At 33.4% G+C, this 23,811-nt stretch overlaps 1 protein-coding gene across 2 annotated transcripts in view; it reads left to right on the forward strand.

Moving 5' to 3' along the window:
• The window catches only part of NCAM2 (neural cell adhesion molecule 2), a 506,926-nt gene that overhangs the window by 422,188 nt on the left and 60,927 nt on the right, over positions 1-23,811 (forward strand). For both annotated transcript variants that reach the window (XM_087861739.1, XM_087861738.1), the window contains exon 12: positions 2,343-2,516. In XM_087861739.1, the coding sequence (XP_087717865.1) occupies positions 2,343-2,516 (174 nt within the window). The remainder of the gene's footprint in view (positions 1-2,342; positions 2,517-23,811) is intronic.

Raw genomic sequence — 23,811 nt, forward strand, 5'->3', positions numbered from 1 at the left:
AGGTAACAGAAAGAAGAGGCCAACAAAATACAAATACAAATGAAAAACCAGGGTAAGAGTCAGCCCGTCTGAAAATAGACTATCTGTCTAGAAAAAGATGCTCGCTGGCTCAAGTTTTGGTAATGGTACCTTTGTGCTAAAAAAGCCTCCTATTTCTCTGTAGTTGTATCATGTCAAGGGCACAGCTTAGCTAATGGTGCGTAATTCTGTGGTCAGAGTAAGAATCAAGGACCATGACCATTCTGAGTAAGTGGTCAAAGGTGGAGCCCAAGATGTATCACATGTCTCCCCAGCTCAGTACTTAGCATCTTTCCTTTTTAAATGTATCTTTAAACTAAAGATTGTAATGCTGTGATGTTCAATTTAGATCTGGCTGACATTAGAGAGTCACGGGCATGGGATGAAGAATTGGTAGTCCTATTATAAACAATCAGAGTGTGGGTGTATGTTGTTTTGTTTTTGTTTTCTGCAAACTTTAGGTCAAACCTACAGATGAAAAGAATTTACCGTCATAATCTGGGGATTAAAGAAATGTGAAACTATGATAATGTTTATGTATGGCAACTTTCATAGATTTTTTAGGTCATTTAAAATTTTTATTTCCAGATGAGATTTTAATAGCAATATGACATTGGTATGCATCAGTATTCTGCACATTAATCTGCAGACCTTAGAGTTATTCCATAACACACCTAATAGGATATCCAAATAATTTACAGTTACTAATTAGAGCTGAAATGTACACTGTTGCATTTCTCTACAATATTCATATCCAAAAGGCCAGAAAACTGCCCTCCTGGCTCTTGCCCAGTACCATTTATAAGGCATATTTTTATGTGATCTATAGTGCTCTCTTTCAACTGTAACAAATGAGACTCACTTGACTTTTGACAGCCATTAGAGATTTTTATATGAATGTTTGATTATATCAGAACAGGAATTTGCAGATACTATGTTATTTTCAATCAAGTTTTTTTTTCTTTTTGTTTTTATAAAATTAATTTCAGGGATGATATATTTACTTATATATGTTTTTTAAAGATTTACTTATTTTAAAGAAAGAGAGATGGGGGGAGGGGCAGAGGGAGAGAGAGTCTTAAGCAGACTCTGAGCTGAGCGCAGAGCCTGACACAGGGCTCGATCTTATGACCCTGAGATCATGACCTGATCTGAGACCATGAATCATGTGCTTATAACACACTGCACCACCCAGGCACCCCTTTACTTGTATATTTTTATAATATATATATTTTTTTAAGTAAATTATATGTAAATTTTCAACTTTATGATTATTTCAAATGTGACATTGAAAAGAAAGAGAGGGGCACCTGACTGACTCAAGTCACTAGAGTGTGTGACTCTTGATCTTGGGGTCATGAGTTCAAGCCCCATGTTGGGTGTAGAGATTACTTTTTAAAAACAGTGAGGGAAGAGGAAGGGAAACTGAGAGAATCTCTTCAATGTTTAATGTACCTCTAATTCTTCATGTTTCTGAAATAGAAGTTTCATTAATTTCCTTATGAGACTTTTTCTCTCTTATTTTCTCCTCTTGCTTCTTTAGCACTTTGGATAGCTGTTTATAAAGTTCTATATAGTGGAAAATAAAGCTTCACTCAGGATGCATTATTGAGCTTGAAATAATGCGAGTAATGGATTAGTACAAAAACACACACAAGACAGATTTTGTAATGTTTTCAAAATATAGGGATTACAACTTAAGTATTTCAAATAAAGCTTTATTTTAGTTAAGTAACACATAAGTGAAACAATAACAGGTAGTTTGCAGTTTTATTTAGTTTATAATGACATTTGCTCTAAACTTAACACTCTCCCCAAAATTATTAATATAATTTTAATGACTAAAAGAAAATAAATCTCACATCTTCACTGAAGATATTTATGTTAATAATTCAATAAAGTCTTTGTTTCTTCTTATATTTTTAATTGTACCTTCATTCTCCCTCCCTCCCTTCCTCCCTCCCTCTCTCTCTCTGTCACACACACACACAGACATACACACAGGAGCTTGTTTTCCTTGAATGCAAATAAAATCCCCATATTGTATAGAAAAGGCAGAAGTAAAATTATTGCTTCGATCAATGAGATTTGATAATGAATATTTTACTCTTTATTTCCTGTAGTTAAAGAAGATTGACTAATGTATACTTTCTTGCAACTTGAAGTCTTCATTCAGCAGTTTATGCAAGCTCTCTAATTCAAATATATTAAGTGACATAGGGAGCAATTTTCCTTTATTCCTAATTGTCAGGACACCATTAAGTCTTAATAATGGCCATCCATATTACCTGGCTTATATTTCCTTTGTTTTTGCTTTTTCATAGATGTGCCATCCAGTCCCTATGGAGTGAAGATTATAGAGCTGTCACAGACCACAGCCAAGGTTTCTTTCAACAAGCCGGACTCCCATGGAGGTGTGCCTATTCATCACTATCAAGTGGATGTCAAAGAAGTGGCATCAGAAACCTGGAAAATAGTACGCTCCCATGGAGTTCAAAGTGAGTCAGTGATTTCAAAGTATGTTGGTTAATTCAAGCTGACCTTCAGGGCTCTTGTGTGATTGGGTTTTTATTTTTCTTCAATGTGTACTTTTTTTTTTCTTTTAATAAAGTAGAGTTGGGAAGATATTTCCACTGCCATATTCTTCTTGAGAATAATTTTAATAGAAAGTGGGAAAGTTTTCGTTTTTAATAAATACAGAAGAGTTTAGCAAAATCACCAAAGTTCCATTTTAGGGGAGAAATTTTAGTATTTAGAATTTGGATGGTGGGAAGAAAAAAAAAAACAAAAACTACTGACATGTCAGATTTAATGGCTGAATATTCTGAAATATGTTTTTCATTTCTTTGTAGGATTTCTTCTGTAAGTAGGTGTAAAAGTCCTACTGTAAAATGTAGAAATCTTATATATGTATTTATGAAGCCATCTATAAAAATTATGTCTACTAAAATGTATTTCAAAATTGTGTTTTGAATACTCAAGTTGTTCCTACAAATTATGACATTTTGAGTAATAGATTAAGCTAATTCTAAGAAGTTAAAACAATTTATAGCACTTCTTTTCACATATAGAATTTCATCATTGTGAAAATGTGATTTGTTTTCCCATTAAAAGAAGAAGCTAACATAGGAAATGGTAATAAATTACAAGAGGGGGACGCCATTGGTTGGGATATAGAACTACATTGCATAGTCCAAAAGGAGAGGAAGGAAAATAGTGAGGAAACTGTAGTTCCATAGTGTCCCACCTCTGCTAGCCCTGGCCCTGGCGTGATCCTAACATATATGGTGTAAGGGCTCTGTAAAAGGCATGAGCTGTCCTATGAAGAAAAGCATGAGCCCTCCTGTGAAGAATTGTCCTAGTGGACAGCAGAGACAGAACAGATAAAACCATTCCAGTTTCCGTTTCTACTGAGAGTAAATATAGCTTTTTGATAGAAGTGCTAGAAATATTCATTTAATACAAATAATACCCCCCAACATGTCAGCTCTTATCATTTCTTTTAATGATGAGAGGATTTGGATAGTTAATGTTCTTTGTGCAAATGCTATGTGGTTCAGGAGAGATGATAGTACCCCAAAAGAATAAGCAAGTGAATTCTAGAACTCTAGTAGAAGAAACCGTTATCCTAGATTCAGGAATAATATTTTTTAAGAGAGAGAAAACAAGAGACATGAAAGGTGAGAGACAGAAAGAAAAATGAATTATTTCTGACACTACAGAACACTCGAAGTGGGTGCTTGTGCACAACCCTGAAGAAAAGTAATGTTAAAGCTGACTATTCAAGAAATTAAACTTGGCAGAATAGTACTGCTACACCTCACCCCTCCACCCTGGTGAAGAGGATTAATAGATTCCCTCAAGACTTCTTACAAAGTTGCAACAACATGAAGGATTTATAACATCTGTGATCTGAAGAAGTTGTTCATGTTCAAAAACCTGATTTTGTTACTCCATGTATCCATCTCTCAGAAGCATATTTCTATGTTTATAAAACTGATATACAAGAAAGAACATTTGCTAATTTACAATGAGAAATCACTGTCCCGGAAATTAGACATTCAGAATATATATAATAGGTACATTCTTTACCTGTGAGTATTTTATATTGGAAAGAAAACATGAGTCAGAAACCTGTTTGGTGAGTCTTGAATATCAGTCAAGGACGTTATGTGAATGAGATATCCAGTGCCTTCAGACTGGGCTAGCTTAAAGCTTGCTGGTGAGACCAGAATACTCAAAGTCCTGGTTTCTCTCCCTCTGCTTATAAGGACACTGATCCCATCATGGGGCTCCACGTTCATGACCTCACTAAGCCCAATTACTTCCCCAAGACCCACCTCTAAATACTATCATATTAGAGGTTTTGGTTTCATCAAGTTTGATGATCTGGAGCAGAGAGAAGCTTCAACAATAGTGAAAATCTTAAAAATTGTCTTTAACTTTATGATTGTCTGCACATATTCTGGAAAGGAGATCTGCAGCTCATTCATTTCTCAAAAAAATGTATCTTAAAATTGTTTTTTTAGTTTGACTTTGTTCTGAAATTATAGTTTAGCTGAGTATGCAATTCCAGCTTGATAATTACTTTCCTTTGGTAATCTAAAGAGAATATTTTACTCTCTTCTGTCTTCCCTTGTTATTTTAAAGCCTGCTAGAAGTTGTCCTTTCTTTGCAAATATTTTGACTTTTTTCTTAAGCTGGTTTTGTGATATCTAGTTTAATTTGATATCTTGAGGTTAATTACTTGTCCTAATATGGAGTTCTTTATTTGTTCTGTTTGAGGTTCATTGTATTCCTCAATCTGAAGATCCATGTCTTTCATCAATTCTGGAAAATGTTATTATCATTACCTTCTTCAATATAAATATAATCTCTTCCCTCATTCTCTCTATTCATTTATTCTGATATCCAGGTTATATGCTACACTTATTTGAGAAGTTAGACTATCATATCTCTTTACCTTTATTTTACTGTGTTTCATTCCTTTACCATGTTATTTTTCAGTTCTGTCTACTAGTTCACTGATTCTTAATTTACTTATATCTGCCATTAAAACTTTCTATTAAAATTTTAATCATCATATTTTTAATGTATATGTTATATTAGTTCACTGTATGTTTCAGCAGTATCTCACTCATGGTGGCTCGTTTGGTAGTATATTTTATGATTTAAAATTGTGATCTCATATTTTGTTAATCCTATTTACTATAATCATGCAAGACCTTCTTCCACAGAAGATATTCTTTTGCTTCAGGTAGTTGCCCTGGAATATTCCAAAGGTGGAAGCACCTGAACACTCTAAATTTATTTCTTGATATGAGAGTTTCTGTACTATGAGAGCAGGTTTATAGTTACTAATTTTCAAGGAGTTTTTATCCAACCCTCTTTGCCAAATTGGGATTTGGTTCAAGGCCAAGCCAAACAAATTTTTTTCTAACCCTCCCTCTTACTTTCTTCAAAGAACTTTGAGATTCCTGGCTCCGTGCAGGTGTCCAAGTCTCACATCTCCCTCTTTCTTCTTTCCCCAGTGAGGACATTCAAATCCAATCTTCTATATTACAGATCTGTGCAAAAGCTCTGAGCTGTCTGAGTACCAGTGAGATTTTCCACAAGACTGCAGTAATTGATAGAAAAACAATTATGTGGCTGCTCCTCTAGCTTCAGGTCTCCCCATCCACATCATTTTTTCATATTTCAGAGTTTGCCTTCCTTTTCTATAAGATAGTATGTGCATTTAAAAAGACTTTTGAAAATGGTATGTATAATTGTTAGCATATTTAAAAGACCTGATTTTCTGGCTGCATAGGTGACTGTATTGTTGAAATTCTGAAGACATTTTTTAAAGCACATACATAGTTTTGAATAGTGAAGAAATGCTTCTTTTGTGCCTTTGTTTTATAGTTTGAACTGATCATCTTAAAGTTTGAAAGTTTTATAAGCATAATTATACTCATTGCCTTTGAGGCATTTGTTAAAATATAGATTTAGGTTTATCTGTGAACAGACAGTGTTACTATGGTCATAACATTTCAGCTATGACTTTTTACCCTCAGTGTGGTTTTATTTATCTATTTTAATTTATATGAGTTTAGTTGACATTCAGTTATTTTTCTTTGTTCATCAGTATCTATAATTCATTATATACTATTCATGTAACTACTTCTACCTAGAAATAAATATCAGCTCTTGCTTGATTGTGATGGCATAAGCAAGAAAATTTTAGCAAAAAAAAAAAAATTTTGTTCCCATTAGTAGATTCTGATTCTAAATAACTCATTAATTAATTTCCTGTGAATTTCACCTGCTCACTCTGCACCTGGTCCTAGGTTTAGGGTGCAATTGCAGTCTAGACCAATTATTATATTCTTCAAGTTTTAGCTGAAGTCTTACTGATCATCCCGATCACTAATGTGACACAAAACTGAATTTTGAAACATGGAGAATTGTGAAAAAATCTGATATCAACAACTTGAACTATTCAAACTTCGAATATGAGTCATTCTGACATTTAATTTTGAGTGAAAAAATATGTATCACAGGTGTTGCAAGACTTTTTGACTGGGAGGGATACATGACATTTTCATTACCCTATCATTTAACACTTTGTAAGCATGTTCTGTATACCTCATTGGGCACAAATGAAGAGAAGATAATAATCTTGCAAAACAGCTACTCATTTTTCAGTATTCAAAATAAAAATGAAAAATTAACATTTTAAAATATCAAGTTCTTTTCATAAGAGCATAAAACAATTCTCTCAGATAGCATAATCTATTTCTTTTAATTTGTGAAATGTTTAGCCAGCTAGAATCACACATAGACGTCATCCAATCTCAACCACGATTATTATATGCTCTGCTTTATTTGAGTCTAAGGTTATAGTAGAATTTCTCTTTGTTCCTGAAAATAAGGGAGATAATTTTTATTTTAAAATAGTAGCATTTTGTAAATGGGACATTCATTAGAAACTTATTCAAATTCTCACCATCTTTACTAATCAAAGGTTGTAATAACTAACTACAATTTAGAAATAAGTTCACAGTTGGACTTTACAGTTCTTTCATTGCATAATTTCACTAAACTTTCAATATGGCTTTGCAGGGTGCAATTGTAGTATATGTATATTTTAATCTGTAGATGGTAATTTTAACATTATAGCATTTAGTTTGTAAATGTGGTTAAGGTTATTTACGTGCTTCATTATTACATGTAATGCCAAACTTTTTATCCAGGTTTTAATTTTAGTTCTATTTTAATTAAAATCTGAAGGGAAAAAATCAACTTATATAGTAAGGAAATCCATTTTCACCTTTGTGAAGGAGTTTTTCCAAGGTTGTTTTGAAGTATAGGTTTAGATTTACAAACTGTATGCCTGTGCCCAAAAGGTCCTCAAACTGATTTTAAATAGGAGCTTAAATTGGAATAAAGATTAATAGATCAAATACTAAGAAAGATTTTGATGCAACTAAAGAGATGCTACTTTCCAGTACCTTCCTTTGTCTCAAAAGGGGTCCCCTAAATTCAGTGGCACCAGCAGCTCTCTTGGAATAAAGAATCTTTCTGTCTTGAATACTCCAAAACCACAACCTTAGTATCATTTATATAGATTCAGGCTGAGGCTCCGCATCAACAATGAAAAGTTTATTATATGCATGTACAGACAGCACTGTCACAACACCTAGTTCCTCCATGTTTTAGTTTTTCACTAGGAATCACCTCCATGCTCCGCCATCTTCCCATCGCCCCCACCCCCAGTCACTTTCTCTGAGTGCAGCAGGCTTGATATGGCCTACAAAGTGTGCTTTTACATTATTTGCTTCAGAGAATTGTTTAGCTTTTAAAACTGGACATTAGTGCCCTTTAGAAGTAAGATAGATTTTGGCACAATTTCTTGGTAATTTTTTTCCCATTGCTTTGTATTAGAATTTCTTAATCAAATGTTAGCTTTTTTTCAAGTAATCTTCCCATGTTTCCTGTGTTTTCTCTCATTGTCTCTACTTTTATCTTTTGCTCTACCCTAAATTTTTAACTCTTATATTTTTCAATTTACCTATCAATTTTTAAAATTGTTTGATGTTTCATTCTCTGATCATTTATTTCATGTATGCAGTGTTTTCTCTTATCTTTCTGATAATTGTAATGATACTTCATTTTCAGAGTTACTTTTGCTCTGTGATTTGGTTTTCTTCTCCTAGACTTACTTTGTTGTCGTTATTTGTTTTGTTCTCTATCATTCACATTGGAAACTTCCCCCAAGTATTTGGTGATCCTTGCGTGAATATGTGCATTTGAAAGTAAGCAAAAAAGCTTTGTGCAACCATAGGATTTTTTTAAGCCTTGACATCAGATGGGTTTCTAACCTCAACAGAGGTCTGTGAAATGGTAACTATTTTTGGATATCATTTTGAGGCTGTTCAGTTATTACTGGCATACCTGGCGACCAGGACACTGTGGAAAAGCAGCTTCTCTCAGATGGTGTCAGATGCTTCCCACAAAGTTTGTCCAGAAAATAAACTCCATGCTCCCTCATGTTTAGAATTCCAGAGTACAAAACTTCTTTGGTCCCACTTATCCAGATGATAGACCTTTCATCTTCTGACGAGGTGCGGGAGAGGAATTCCTCTTCTCTTAAATCTGAGAAGAGGGCACAAGAGTACAATTGTTTAAATGTCTGATGATCATCCAGTTTTGTGCTTTTATCTTTTTGTACTTAAAATTCCTGAGACTTTTCTGAAATTTCTGTAGGTCTAGTTTACCTCCCCTGACTGTCTCATCTTCATATACAGATTTTTATAATTTTTGATGTAACAGTACATTTTTATATGTGGGTTTTTTCAATTTTTAAAACAGATAATATTTAATTAATTTGTTTATATATTGAACACCTAGTATTGAAAATTACACTTTTAAGAAAAATGAGCATATTAATATTGCTTACTAATGATTAGTACCTATAATTAGCTAAACTTTCTGCTCTGTTGTGCGGCTTATAGGCAAAAAAATTCACATTTTTATTGGAAACTGGCTAGCTTCATATGCACATTCAGTAGAAATTTTAAATATAAATTAAGCTCCAGAATTTGGCAGTTTTCCCAATAATACCCAGAATAACAAAGACCATCAGATACGGACGCAGTGTAAGGTTGCATATATTGTATAATATACAACCACAAGAACTATTTTCATAGACTATGATGTAAGTGGAACCCATTGAAATTATCCAAAAGCAGCTCTGCCTATTGGTAGATATTTTTACATTGTGTAAAAGAACCTGTTAGAATTCAAAAGATAATTTAATACAACCAGCTCTTTATTGAAAAACATACTATTTGATATTCATCTCAAAATTTTTTTGTTTAAAACTGTTTTTGTAATAGATTTCAGATTATTCAACAGTTCCTGGATTCTTCTGTGGTAAAACGAGGAACATACTGTATATATACAATACTGTATCTATAAACAGAGTGAATAATAACATAGGGCAGATTTCTTTCTATTTAATTATTAATTTGTTTTTGTAGTGAAAATATACAGGATTGGGCTTCTTTTGTTCTGAATTGTGACTCAGAAAGAAAGTTACTTATTGTCAGTGGAAACATTTTGTTAAAGTTATCGCCTATAACTGTATTTCTGTGATCATTATTGAATATAAAACCTTTTTGCTTTTGTTCATACTTAAAAAAGAGGCTAGCGATTATTTAAAATACAGGAGGAAAATAATGAGAATGAGCATGGAAATCAACTAAAAGTTGGAGAGAAAACCCATACAGGTATTTCTTTGAATGTGTCACTTTCCAATATTTATCAGGAATTTTCTATGTTTTGTTACGGTGTCACTAAAAATAATGAAAGAAATAATTGATATGTCTTTGTTACTTTTTTTTTTTTTTTTTACTTTTTGTTTTTGCTTTTGTTTTTTTGGAAGTGCACCTCCGAAGATGTCCCTGCATGACAAATGACATGATCATCCTTTTAGGTCTTTCTGTCTTCTGTCTCCCCTGTCCATCAACCAAACACACAATGGTCCCTTTTAACTATAAAAAGGAGTTTCCTTTTTTTCCTCTTACCTTTGTGTGTGTGTTTGTCTGTGTTCTTGAAACACATATTATCATAAATTTTCTTTGGTTTGTGATATATTGGCAGGCATCTCTTCTAAATAATGAGTAAAGAGTTCACGTAGTCTAAAGACGTGAACATGATAGTTACTTCAGGGTTACAATGCTGTAATATACCAGGTCTCAACAAACTGTTGGCTACCAATTGTGATTAAAAGGGTCTGAGAGGGTTTTGGGGTTGGCTTGTTTGTTTTTTAAGTAATCTATGAGACATAATTATTTTTTAGTATAGTAGGAATGGTTTTTCTGTAGGAGGATGTGTGGTTTTCCTATAGTTTACCAATACCTAAAAGTTATTATAACATCATTTCAAATTACACTTAAGATTCTTATTCCAATATTTCTTTAATCCATGTTATTTACAGTTGCCTGAGTGATACTGGATTTCTGTATTCTTACTACTCAATGTTACAGTTTCAGAAACACTTTTAAATAATCATTGTTTAAAATAAGCTGTAAACTGCAGACTTTAAAATCTTAATAAATTCCAGTGCTTTTAAAAATTCTCTACCAGGAATATTTTCTACAGTTATACCGTTTCCAACATATATGTGCCTGAAGAAAAATGGTTATCATTTTAGTGACTATGTTTCACATGGTAAAAGAGAAATTGACTTCAAAAATCATCTATTTTAAATACAAGTGCAATAAACTTATGAATTGCAAAGAAAGGGAGATAAAAGTAATCCACATTAATTCTGTATTTTCAGTGAAAGGAAATTTGCTCTAATTTGAATGTAATGGGAAGAATTCTATATGTTAAAAATCAAAACAAGAATATCTTGGACTGTTTTCATTGTTCTCGTTAAAAAAATGAGCTAAATTAGAAATTTATATATAATAGCAATCTTAATGAATTTAAATTGCATAGATCAAAATATACAGGTAACAAGGGTAGGAGGAAAATTGAGTGAAATAACACCCTTATGTAAAATTATTTTTATGCTAGAAACTTGCACACATATCTCAATATGAAGACCCAAATTCATTCATAATTTTGTACTCAGCCTGGTCTCTGCTATAATGATAAAAAGAGCTTCTGTATAAATAATTTTTAAATTTTTAATAAAATTAATGAACTCTGACTGTATGTATATAATTTTATAAATCAGAGAAATAAATAGTATGAAGAAATGACATTAATTTATATAAGAAAGATGTTTGTGAGTGATGAGAAAAGAAACATGAATATTTCATGAGTGTTTTATCGGAATTTAATTCACAGGAGGATGGAAGTATTCATTGTTACTAAAAACTTAAAAAATAAAAGTCCACCTCACTGCTCAAACATATACTTTTTTGGACACGTTAATATTTACTGTAAATATGATTTTTCCAGGAATATAATTCATAATTTTTCTTAATTCTAGCAAAGAATCACTGTGGACTGACCATCATGGTTATTTTAATAGTGAATTTAACTAATAGGGAATCTTAGAAGACATGTTTAAATTTTATACTCCTAAATTTTTTAAAATCATGCCTAAAATATTCCACTTTATTAAATAAACATTATTTGATTTTTTTATTGTTAAAGTTCATTATTATGAACAGTATTTTCTGTATTATAGTATATAAATACTCTCAAAGTTAAGGAGGAGTACAGAGCTTTTCCTTTAGATGTTGAGTGGCTCAGGATTCTTTTATCATTGGGAAGGTTCTAAGGCCTTCTTCAGTAGTGCCATCCTGTAGGCAGGATGACCGTCATGGACTGGCATGATCAGAAATGGTTTCAGAGACTCACAGTACTCTGGTTCTCAATTCTTTTACATCATGTGTGGACCAAGGAGATAATGTTCTTACTTTTCATACCCTTGCCATCTCGTGTGTTCCTTCTTTTTTTCTACATAAGCAGATCTGATTAGCATTTTACACTAATAATGCACTGCTTTGATTTTTCTCACTGCACTTTTTAGAAATCACTATTGCATGCAGCAGTGATATGTAAAATAGGATTCTCATATTCCAGGATATGTAAAAGATCAGCCAGTGGGGTCCGTAAAAGTAAACTGGAAAATATTTCCATTTCTCTAATCAAATCATGTAAGTTATGATTCAGATAATCACATTTATAAATGGTTGACAATGCTAACTGTGTGTGTGTGTGCTTCATGTGTCCCTCTTCATCTTATAACACGTCCCTAAATAAACACATAGCACATCAAAGCCTATCCACTCACTGTGGCATACACGCATTATGCTGCCCACTCTTTCCTATCCATCCGTCAACATCCAATATAAATTTGAGCTTTTTGGTAAGGGTTTATTTATTTTTTAGTAGAAATATTTTTACATTCCTGTGAAACTCTATAGTACATATTGCTTATACTGTATTTGTCAGCTTTTCACCTCGTAATATAAATATTAAGACATAAGTCACATTTCTCTATCTTGATTGCACATCTGAGAGCTTGTGTAACATATCGTGTGGACCTTTGAATCTTCTACAGCACCTGAGATGAATGAATGGATTACTTAATTATTGGGTTTGCTTATACTCAAATAAAATTATATAGCTATTAACTATTCCCAAACATCTGTAAATTATGACTGTGTCCAGGCTAAATTAAATGGAACCATCTAAGCAAGTTGGTTGCGTTTTCCTTTCTTTGGCGTTGTCAAAGATTCCACAAGCTTTTCTGGGTGCTAATGTTATGGAATTAGCTGTTCCATAAAACCTAATTCTATTGTATATTAAGAAAAAAGAAAACAAAACCTTCCTTTCAATTACTAGATTAAAAAAATCTATTGCATCTTTTTAAAAAATAATCTCAGTCTAGACACAAGTAGACTATTGAGAAAAATGGAGATAGTGGTTTCTCTTTCTCTAAAAAGCAATCTTAATTATTCCTACTTCTTTCCTCCACACTTCAGATCAAAGGGAAGCATCCAACCACTGCCGTATGCCATGTGCTCCTGCTACTGGCTCACCTAACATTAAGGAAAGACGACCTCCTTGGGTAATAGAACATGTCTGTGCAGCTGGAGACTGGGCATGTCAATGGACAGTTAGGATGTTTATCACATCACAGGAAAAATGGTGTGCTCTGTAAAACTGCTTCAATTTAGAATGTTTTACTAGAGATCTTCATCCTCACAACTGCGTATTGTGACACAGACACACATAGCACAGACTTTGGATTTGGAGTTCAAGATATGTGATCTCCTGTCCAGGGTAACATTGTTTTATCCCCCCATCTATTGGTGGGGCTGCTTATCCTACATATTATATCTGTAAGGCTTTGAGTACTATTGACATTTTAACAATATTAAACATTCCAATCCATGGATATGGGATGTGTTTCCATTTATTAATATCTCCTTTAATTTCTTTCACAAAATTTTTACAAAAATATTCTGTAGTTTGTGTCGTGCAGGTCTTAAATTCCTTTCATTGAGTTAATTCCTAAGTATTGTATTCTTCTTGATGCTACTAAAATGGAAGCGTTTTTTGAATTTTCCTTTTTAGATTGTTCATTGTTAATGTACAAAAATGCAACTCTTTCTGGAGTGTTAACTTTGTATCTTCTCACTTCACTGAATTCATTTTTTAGTTCTAAAAATTTTTTTGTGGAACTTTTAGGATTTTCTACTTATAAGATCACATCAACTGTGAACAGAGATAAGTTTACATCTTTCTTTCTAATTTAAATGCTCTTTAAATTTTTTTCTTGCCTATTCACCTTGGTTAGAAAGTCCGGTACTATGTTAAATAGAAGTGCTGAAAGCAGGCATCCTTGACTTGTTCCAGATTCTGTAGGAAAAAATTTTAATCTTTCATCATTAAGTATGATGAACTGGAGATCTCTAACATGTGGCTTTTATTATGCTGAAGTATTTACTTTTTATTCCTACTTTTTTGAGTGTTTTTATCATGATAGGGTATTAAATTTTGTTAGATGCTTTTTCTGCATCAATTGAGATGATGATACATTTTTTTCCTTTATCCTGTATTTGTGGTGTATTACATTGCTTAATTTTTGTATGTTGAAACATCCTTGCTTTCCAGGAATAAATTCTTCTTGGTCATGATGTATAAACCTTTTATTATGCTGCTGAATTTGGTTTGCTAGTATCTTATTGAGGGTTTCTGTATCACTGTTCATAAAGGATACTGATTTGTGGTTTCTTTCTTTCTTTCTTTCTTTTGGTAGTGTTTTTTTCTGGTTTTGGTATCATGTTAATGCTGGCCTCATAAAATAAGTTAGCAAGTGTTCCTTCCTCTTCATTTTTTTTAGGAATTTTTTGAGAAAAAATGGTATTAGTTTTTCTTTTCTTTTTTTTTAAGATTTATTTATTTTAGAGAGAGAGAGAGAGCAGGAGAGGGGCAGAGGGAGAGAGAGAATCCTGGAGCAGACTCCCCACTGAGCATGGAGCCTAACACAGGGCTCAATCCCAAGACCCTAAGATCATGACCTGAGCCAAAATCAAGAGTTGGACACTTAACCAACTGAGGCACCCAGGAACCCTGGTATTAGTTTTTTGTTTTTTAAATGTTTGATAGAATTCATCAGAAGTTGTTGAGTCCAGGGATTTTCTTTGTCAGGAGATTTTTGAATACTGATTCAATCTCTGTACTAGTTACAGGTCTATTCAGATTTTCTATTACTTTATGATTTAGTCTTAGTAGGTTTTGTGTATGTAGGAATTTGTCCTTTTCATCTAGGTTATCCAATTGGTCAGCATACAGTTGTTCATAATAGTTTCATAATCCTTTTTATTTATGTAGAATTTGTAGTAATGTCTCCAATTAATTTCTGGTTTTAGTAATTTCTGTATCCTTCTTTTGTCTTAGTCTGTGTAGCTGAAGTTTTTTTTTAACTTTATCTTTTTTGAAGAATCAACGTTTAGTATCATTGATTATCTCTGCTATTTTCCTATTCTCTATTTCATTTTTATCTGTCCTAATTGTTCTTATTTTCTTAACTCTGCTGGCTTTGAGTTTAGTCATTTCTTCTTTTTCTCGTTCTTTGAGTTGTAAAGTTCAGTTGTTGATTTGAGATATTTGTTTCTTAATGTAGGCATTTAGAGCTATGAATTCCTCCTGAGCCCTGCTTTTGCTGTCTCCCATTAATTTTTCATACATGGTGTTTTCATTTTTATTCATCTCTAAGTGTTTTCTAACTAACCTTGTGATTTCTTCTTTGACTCATTGGTTTATTTAAGTATGTAATGTTTAATTTTCACTATTTTTCGAATTTTTAAATTTCCCTCCTATTAATGATTTCTAACATCATACTGTCTGGTCAGAAAAGTTACTTTATATGACACCTATCTTTTAAAGTCTGTTGAGACTTAATTTGTGGCCTACCATATGGTCTATCTTGGAAAATAGCCCATGTGCAGTTAAGAATAATCTAATTGGACAGTATTCTAAATTTAGTTGGTTTATTTTGTTGTTTAGGTCCCCTGTTTCTTTACTTATCTTCTGTCTGATTTATCTATCCATTATTGTGAGTGGAGTATTGAAGATTCCAATTATTGTTGAACTATTTCTCCCTTCATCTGTGTCAGTTTTTGCTTCACATGTATTTTGATGGTCTGTCAGTAACATGTATATGTTTATAATTGTTTTATCTTCTTGCTGTATTGAAACTTCTATTAATATATAATTTCCTTTTTGTCTCCTGTGACACTTTGTTATTTAAAGTCTATTTCCTCTGATATTAATAGAAGCAGCCCTGCTCTTTTCTGGTTATTATTTACATGGATAATCTTTTCCCATCCTTTAGCTTTCAATCTATTTGTGTCTTTGGATCTAAGGTTAATCTCTTATAGATAGCATATAGTTGGATAATATGATTCTAGTCATTCTGCCAATCTCTGTCTTTTGATTGGAGAGTTTAGTCCATTTACATTAAAAGTAATTACCAGTAAGGGGGACTTCTGTCATTTTACTATTTGTTTTCTTTATGCCTTACAGCTTTTTTGTCCTTTTTTTCCCACATTACTGTCTTCTTTTGTATTTAGTCAGTTTTTTTGTGTGTGTGGTGAAATGTTTAAATTCCTGTCTCATTTATTTTTGTGTCTATCCTATAGCTATTTTCTTTGTGGTTACCATGGGGACTTCATTTAACATCCTAAAGTTATAACACTTTCATTTGAATTTGTACTAGCTTAGCTTCAGAAATACACAAAAACTCTGCTCTTTTGTAGCTTCATGCTCATCCTTTTTGGTTGTTGGTATCAAAAAATTGCGTCTTTATACATTGCATGCCTAAGAATACAAACCAATAATTCTTTTAAATGTGTTAATATCTTAAATGATGTAGAAAACAAAATTTGGAGTTACAAACTAAAGTTACGATAATACTAGCTTTTAGAATATTTTTTAAATATTCTAAAATAAAATAAAGTCATGTAGAAATGACGAGTGCAGTTGCAAATCATTGTTCCAGTAGTATCAGCTTTTGTAGTTGTCCATGTATTTGCTTTTATTGAAATCTCTATTTCTTCATGTGACTGTGAGGTATTGTCTAGTGTCCTTTTATTTTATACTGCAAGACTCCCTTGAGCCTAGAAATAACAAAGTAACCCAATTTTTCTTTATCCAGAATGTCTTAGTTTATCCCTCATTTTTGGCAAACACTTTTATCAACATAGCACAGTTTTTCCCTGTTAGCACTTTGCATAAACCATCCCTCTGCCTTTTGAGCTCCACAGTTTCTGATGAGAAATCTGAAGATAATGTTATTGAGGATGCCTTATATATAATGAGTTACTTCTCTCTTGCTGCTTTCAAGATTCTCTCTTGGTCTTCAGCCTTTGAAAATTTTATTGTAATGTATCTTGGTGTGGGCCTTTTTGAGTTCAGCTACCATGAAATTCATTGAACTTCTTGGATGTTTACATTCGTGGCTGAAATTTTCAGCTATTATTTCTTCAAATATTCTCTCTGTTTCTTTCTCACGCTCTTCTTGTTAGACTCCCACAGTATGATTGTGGCCACTTGATCATGTCACATTGGTCCCTTAGGCTCTCTTCGTTTTTCTTTCTGTTTCTTAGATTCAGGAATTTTCATTGTCCTATCTTCAATTCTGCTCACTCAGATCTACCTGTGAAAACTTCGAATAAATTTTTCATTTTAGTTATTGTACTTTTAAGTTCCACAATTTCTTTTTGAAGTCTTTTTAGATTTTCCCTCTTTATTGTGGTCATACATTGTTTTCTGTTGTTGTTTTGTTTGCTTGTTTGTTTTCTTTGTCCACATCTTCCTTTAGGTCTTTGATCATCTCACGATGGTTGTTCCAAAATCTTTTTCTAATATATCTACCATGAGATACTTTTCAGGGAAGGTTTCTGTTGATCAAAACTTTTTTCTTAAATGGGCTATGATTTCCTGTTTCTTTGCATGCCTTGTGATATTGGTGTTAAAAACTGGACATTTGAATTTAACAATATGATGATAACTCTAGGGGAAATTTGTTCTCCCCTTCCACAGCATTAACTCATTATTCTTTTTTTTTTTTTTTAACTCTTGTTATTCTTATTTATTTATTTATTTATTTATTTATTTATTTATTTATATTATTGTTGTTGTAGGCTCTGTCTGTGCCAAGGATCAGACTGTTACATAAACTTAAGATCTTCTCGGGGCATTAGTTCTTTAAATCCCTGGGAAGTCACTTTTGCAAGAGAAGGTGGGGCATGCAACAGTGAGGGGAGGTGCAACAATGGTTGCCCACCTCCTTGTCTGCATCTCTGTGATCAAAAGTAGCAGTCAAAATCAGAGCAAGATCCCTGGTATCCTTGTATTTGGCAGAGAGTGTCCTTTTTTATCTACCCTGACTCCCACCTGCTATGTGTAGCTGCCTTCTATTTGGCTGGGGCAGGAATGGGTAGCTGCTATTGTGCTGACAGTTGAAATTAACCAAAAGTTACCACAATTTGCCACCCATATCTTTCCCTGGAAGTTACAAACCTTTAATAGACTCTAAGGTTCCAAAATATTTACATCAGGCAGATTCTGTCAGTCTAATTGTTGTTTAGGTGGGGAGACAAGATTCCTGCTGCTTCTTCCTCTACTACCTTCCTAGATTCCTCCGTTTCCATTTATAATTCCTCACATTCATTGACACTTTAATTTATAGACATTCATTCTTTCAGCTTTAAAATTCAAGATTCAAATGATTTTTAAAAAACTTTCATGAGGGATTCCAGTGAAATTGTTCAGGTGAACATCTTCAGTTTATATGAAATATTCGTAAATAAATGAATTATACACACGAATATATAGCCATAGAATTATATGCCTCATAATTTAAATTCTCCAAAAAACATTTTAAAATGTTCTAAGTCAAATAATTTGATACCTTTAAAAATAGCTGTATAGGGGCGCCTGGGTGGCACAGCGGTTAAGCGTCTGCCTTCGTTTCAGGGCGTGATTCTGGCGCTGTGGGATCGAGCCCCACATCAGGCTGTTCCGCTATGAGCCTGCTTCTTCCTCTCCCACTCCCCCTGCTTGTGTTCCCTCTCTTGCTGGTTGTCTCTATCTCTGTCGAATAAATAAATTTAAAAAAAATTTTTTTAAATAAATAAATAAATAAAAATAGCTGTATAGAAATATATTTTCATAAAATATTCAAAATATTTACAGATAATTTTTTGTCACAAGTTGTTTAGGGATATGATATCTGTAAAATATGAGTGGCAAACATTCATATTAATTTACTTGAAACACTTAAAGTTTGATGGAAAATGAAATACGTATATATTAAACAAGATAAAGAAAGGAACATACATAATCCAAAATGTCTAGATAAAGTAGAATGTTTCTGTGTTCTGATATTCATTGAAAAATATCAAGCAACTGATTAGAATTGATAAAGATGATGAAAAACTACAGAAAAGCATGGCTTTTTTAGGTGAAATTTTAGGTACCATTGTGACTTTAAAAAATAGTATATAATTTCTTTGAAAATAGAGAAAGAAAACTTTTTAAAAAGAAACTGGGGGCGGGGGGGGGAACTGCCCAGTTGCACTTGGTTCTGAATCTTACATTCTAAGGGAATCTCTAAGCTGTCTGTACAATTTGGTGTGTTGTAATAATAGAGAACATAAATAATAGAGCAAAACCAGTTGCATTCCTCATTATTTAGAAAAATGGCTAGGAATATATGGGTTGGAGTGGGATAGGTGCAATAATCTGTTTGATTTGGTTTAAAAATAAATAAGACAGAAAAAATTGGCCAAAATGCACAACAAGCAGAATCAGCTGGGAAATGCCTCTCTGGTGCAGTGAGAAGGCTCAGAATCCGAACTCAGTGATCAGATAGTCTGATCTGACTTCGCCCTGAATCTCTCATCCTTGCATTTCTCCTCTTATTATAACGTGCTCCTGTGAACTAAAGGAAAAAAAATCACTGAGTTGTATTTATCTTACGGTGCTGGGAATTTATGAAGATCATCAGCATGCATTTACATTGTTCTTTCTGATGACAATCCAGAAACACATAAGTTAAGTAGAATATTCTAAGAGATTGTGTTCTCTAATAGCTTAAATTAAATCTTAAAAGGCATATACAGTATCACCATTTTTGTTAGTTTATCATTTTTAGTTTTATATGTAATTAGTGTCTTTGGGAAGAGAATACATTTTCCTACATTTAGGTTTATGAGGATTTTTTTTTTAATTCCTTTTTTACAAAGGGGTTTCTGTACTCTGGTTTTATAGTCCAGGATACAGCTGTGGGAAGGTGCAAGGCTTTAACTCTAAGACAGAATCTTGTTTGAATCTAAGCTTTACTACTTAGTGGCTGGTTGATCTTTCTGAGCTGCCATTTATTTATTTATGAAATGTAGAATGCAACCAAACTGTACTAGTCTAAGTGTGAAATGAAATACCATCAAATGGGATTTGAATAATGGATTTTTTTTTTCGCACTAGCCAGAAGCTTTTCTTGGAGAAATAAAACGTGCTTTCAGTGTTCAGCAATACCAGAGAGGGTCCGTAAGTGATAAGGGATACCAGCTATAGACTGAGCAGTGTGCACTTTGGGTCAGCTTCTTTTAAAGAGATGTTTTATTTGGCATATTTTTAAAAATATCAATTCAAAAACTCTTTACCGAATTCTTACCTCGCATTCAAAATGGGTAGGTTCTGTGAGGGGTGGAGACTCTCTCCTTCTCCCTCTCTCCTTCCCTCTCACTCTCTCCCTCTTTCCCTCTCTCTCTCTCTCTCTCTCTCTGTGTGTGTGTGTGTGTGTGTGTGTGTGTGTGTGTGTGTGTGTGTCCTGCTCACCAGATTCTTATAATAAAAACTTCCATCAATAAAACAGCCAAATACAAAAGTAGGGAGCATAATCAGTAACTGAGAAAAATATGTATGTTATTTATTAAGAGGTTATATTTAAGTCTTAAAAAAGGCTTAAAGTTTCTATAGGCACGGCGGGGGGGGGGCATTTAATTACAAAAGCTTAGCTTATGCTCACAACCCCTGCCAAAAAAACAAAACGAAAAGCTTGTAGCATTAAAAGTTTTGTGGCACAGACATTTTCAGAAATTAGTCTGTTTATAAGTGGAAAATAATATTCTGATTACTTTTAATCATCAAGAGATTTCATGAGTATTTTACGAAAACCTATTGTTTTAGACTATAGACGGAGATGTTTGGTAATTAGAGATCCATCATATTTTATGTACTAAGTGGATCCTGGAAACAAGTATCATTTGAACTTTTCTTGGATGAATAATTTTTATATGCTATGAAATATACTTGAAGTGAAAAAAGTGTGAATTGTTTGTGAAAAAATATTCTTTGATGAAACTGTCCTGTTTTTAAATCAAGGTTTTTATGTAGAGTATACTTCAAAGGGAAGCCGTTTGATTTCAAGAGACAGTATGTACTTCTTGTGTAAAATCTCACGTCAGTTAAAACTCACTTGTTAAATCATTTATTTTATGCAGTTTATACTCATAATGAGAAAGAACATAAAAGCAGTACAATAAAGAAAAAATTACGATTTCAAAAGTGATGAGCTGTGGTCTTAAAATAGTGCCATGAACATACTGTTTTGAGTAAAAGCCCCACACAAAACATGTAATTGTTTAGTTTTTTCTGCTTTTATCAACACATATCAATATAAATTATGTATTATATAGAATCAATTCATACATGTTATATATCTTAAAGTATTTATATCCATGCAGTTATATATATGATTCATAGAAGTTTTTAGGCACTTTTGAAAAGATGAGATTATATCCTTTCGCAACTAATGAAATCTTGAAACACAATATGATTTGTATAAAAATGCATGCTTTACTTTTAAAAGGAAATGAAAATCTAGCTGAACTGAGATGATTACTTACATAAACTTCTTAAAATTTAAAGACATTGCACAGGAATAATCCCTCAAGTCATTCATATGTACATAGGGAATAACTGGAGTGAAAGTACTAGAAAACATTCTATGTAATGGATAGAATACACTTTTATTTAAACCTGTTGCAAACTCCTACAGAAGACAGTCTGATAATTCTTTCAAAAAAAACGAAAACAAAACAAAACAAAAAATGCCTGGGTGGCTCAGTCAGTCAAGCATCTGACTTCAGCTCAGGTCATGATCCCAGGGTCCTGGGATCGAGTCCCACACCCAGGTCCTTGCTCATCAGGGAGCCTGCTTCTTCCTTTCCCTGCCACTTCGTCCTTTCCCCTCCTTGTGCACACGCTCTCTCTCTAATAAATAAATAAATAAATAATAATAAATAAATAAAATCTTTAAGAAAAAAAAGGGTTTTTGGGGGCTTATTTTCATTGTTTAGAGAAGAAAAGTTGAATCTTAGGTGACAACCTTCAGGGCATTTTATTCTATTTTCAGATCTGTCTGAGGAGATTAGCAGCAAGTATAATTTTGAGTGATGAGTCCCATCCCAGCTAAGCTTTGTGATTTCTCATAGCTAGCTGCCATGTCTCAGGGTTCCTGGCTGCCTGAATAAGTGGCATTTCAGTGGGGGATACAGCATTTCTACATCCAGGGAGTCCTTACCTGCTTACACCGACTGGCTGGAAAACCCCATGGAGGGGCCTCAGGTTTAAGGGAGCCAAAAGAGCCTGGCTAAATTTAATCTCACTTTAGAACTTCGCTCAGCCTAATTACTTTGCAAATATGTAATTTATTTTGCTCCAAGGGTCATAAATATTCTGTGGCCTTTGCTTCTCTTGACAGCTAAAGGAATGGGTTTTACAATACATCATCTGAACAAACAAAAACCCACTTTATTAACTCCCTTTAATGAAGTCTGATTCCCTTCTAAAAGGAAAAGTGAAACTTCAGATTTTTCTCTCTAGCAATATGGTTTCCATAGTTGCAAAAATAATGTAAAAAAGTTTCTGTTTTCCTTCATCTGCCAGTTTCAATATCATTATTTTTATGCATTTCAATATTTGCTGTACTTTTGCATTTATAGCCAGGTGACAAAATGGTCATTTATGAAATTCGATTATATTTAAATCAGGCAGAAACATTAAATGAATGAAGAAAACCAGAGTCTTTGTGAAATCTATACCTGTTGCCACGTCACAGAAAAATTCATGGTGGTTTATAATTTTCAGAAGAATTACATTATGATTTCCAAATCATGCTAACGGAACATAACTCTAAAATAATTTCTGCCATTGGTCCTTAGAGAACTTGAGGTGGTTTGTAATCCAGATCTACTTTCACCTACTTTTTGAGTTTGAATTTCTAACAAATTATAGGGAAAGAACCCATCCCACACCTCCGTTTGTGGTTCTTTTTTTCTATTGTATGGGTACATTTGGGGAAAGAAAGTCTTCCATTAACTAACTTCATAATTTGAGGTATGAGTCTATTCTAGAGTTCACAGCCTTTCGATTTTCAAGTGGTAGTTTGCTTTCAAACTCTACCTTGGGTATTCAAAAACCCTGTGTTTGGTAATATGCCAGGAAATTGGGGATGATTTAATGTATGTATCCTCTCATTTAAGAAAGGGAAGTCAAATTACAGGTCCGGGCTTTGCCTCCCCTGAATCTTTTCCTTTCCCTCTCTTTAAATTGGTCCCAATTTATGGAGCTCTTTCTATTTCACACAATAATCTTTATGTTCACACAACGTTAATAAGCCTCATAATAAGGGTTATTGTAGCAAAACCCTTACAGTCAGAACTCAAAAACACACTGACTTCTTCTTGTGTATAAACTTTGTAAAACTTGCTTCAATAGATTTACTTCCAAGTCTCTCCCCTATAATTTGAAGGCCCTCCATGAGGCCCCCTCATCCACTTTACCTTTGAGTGTTGTAGCCCAGCGCTGTAATAGGAGTTCAGCCACCATTTAACCTTTTTGCTCTTCTCCTCTGCAAACTGCTGCTGTGAAACTCAGTCAGCAGAGGGGAGAGTCTTGACATGGAGAACAGAAGAATATGAGGATGCTTGGGGAAACTTGATTCTGAATTGATTATAATGCAATTAAAGAAATGAGTTTCCCCTTGGCAGAGATAGAGATAGAGGGACAACTCAACGCTCCTCACAAGCCCTGTGAAATGGGAGAAGAGGAAGAATGCGGACAGTTTAAGCCAGAAAGGGCTTTTACTAGAAACATTCAGATAATCCCAGTAAAATGTGGAAGGCTTTTTTAGGGGTAGGAGGGGGTTGTTTTAATTGTTTAATCTGATAACCTCAACTCTCCTTCATTCGTTATGCTCTGATCCTTTGC

This window comes from Ursus americanus, chromosome 4 (assembly GCF_024610735.1).
Source record: "Ursus americanus isolate L20-20 chromosome 4, mUrsAme1.1.p, whole genome shotgun sequence".
NCBI lineage: Eukaryota > Metazoa > Chordata > Mammalia > Carnivora > Ursidae > Ursus > Ursus americanus.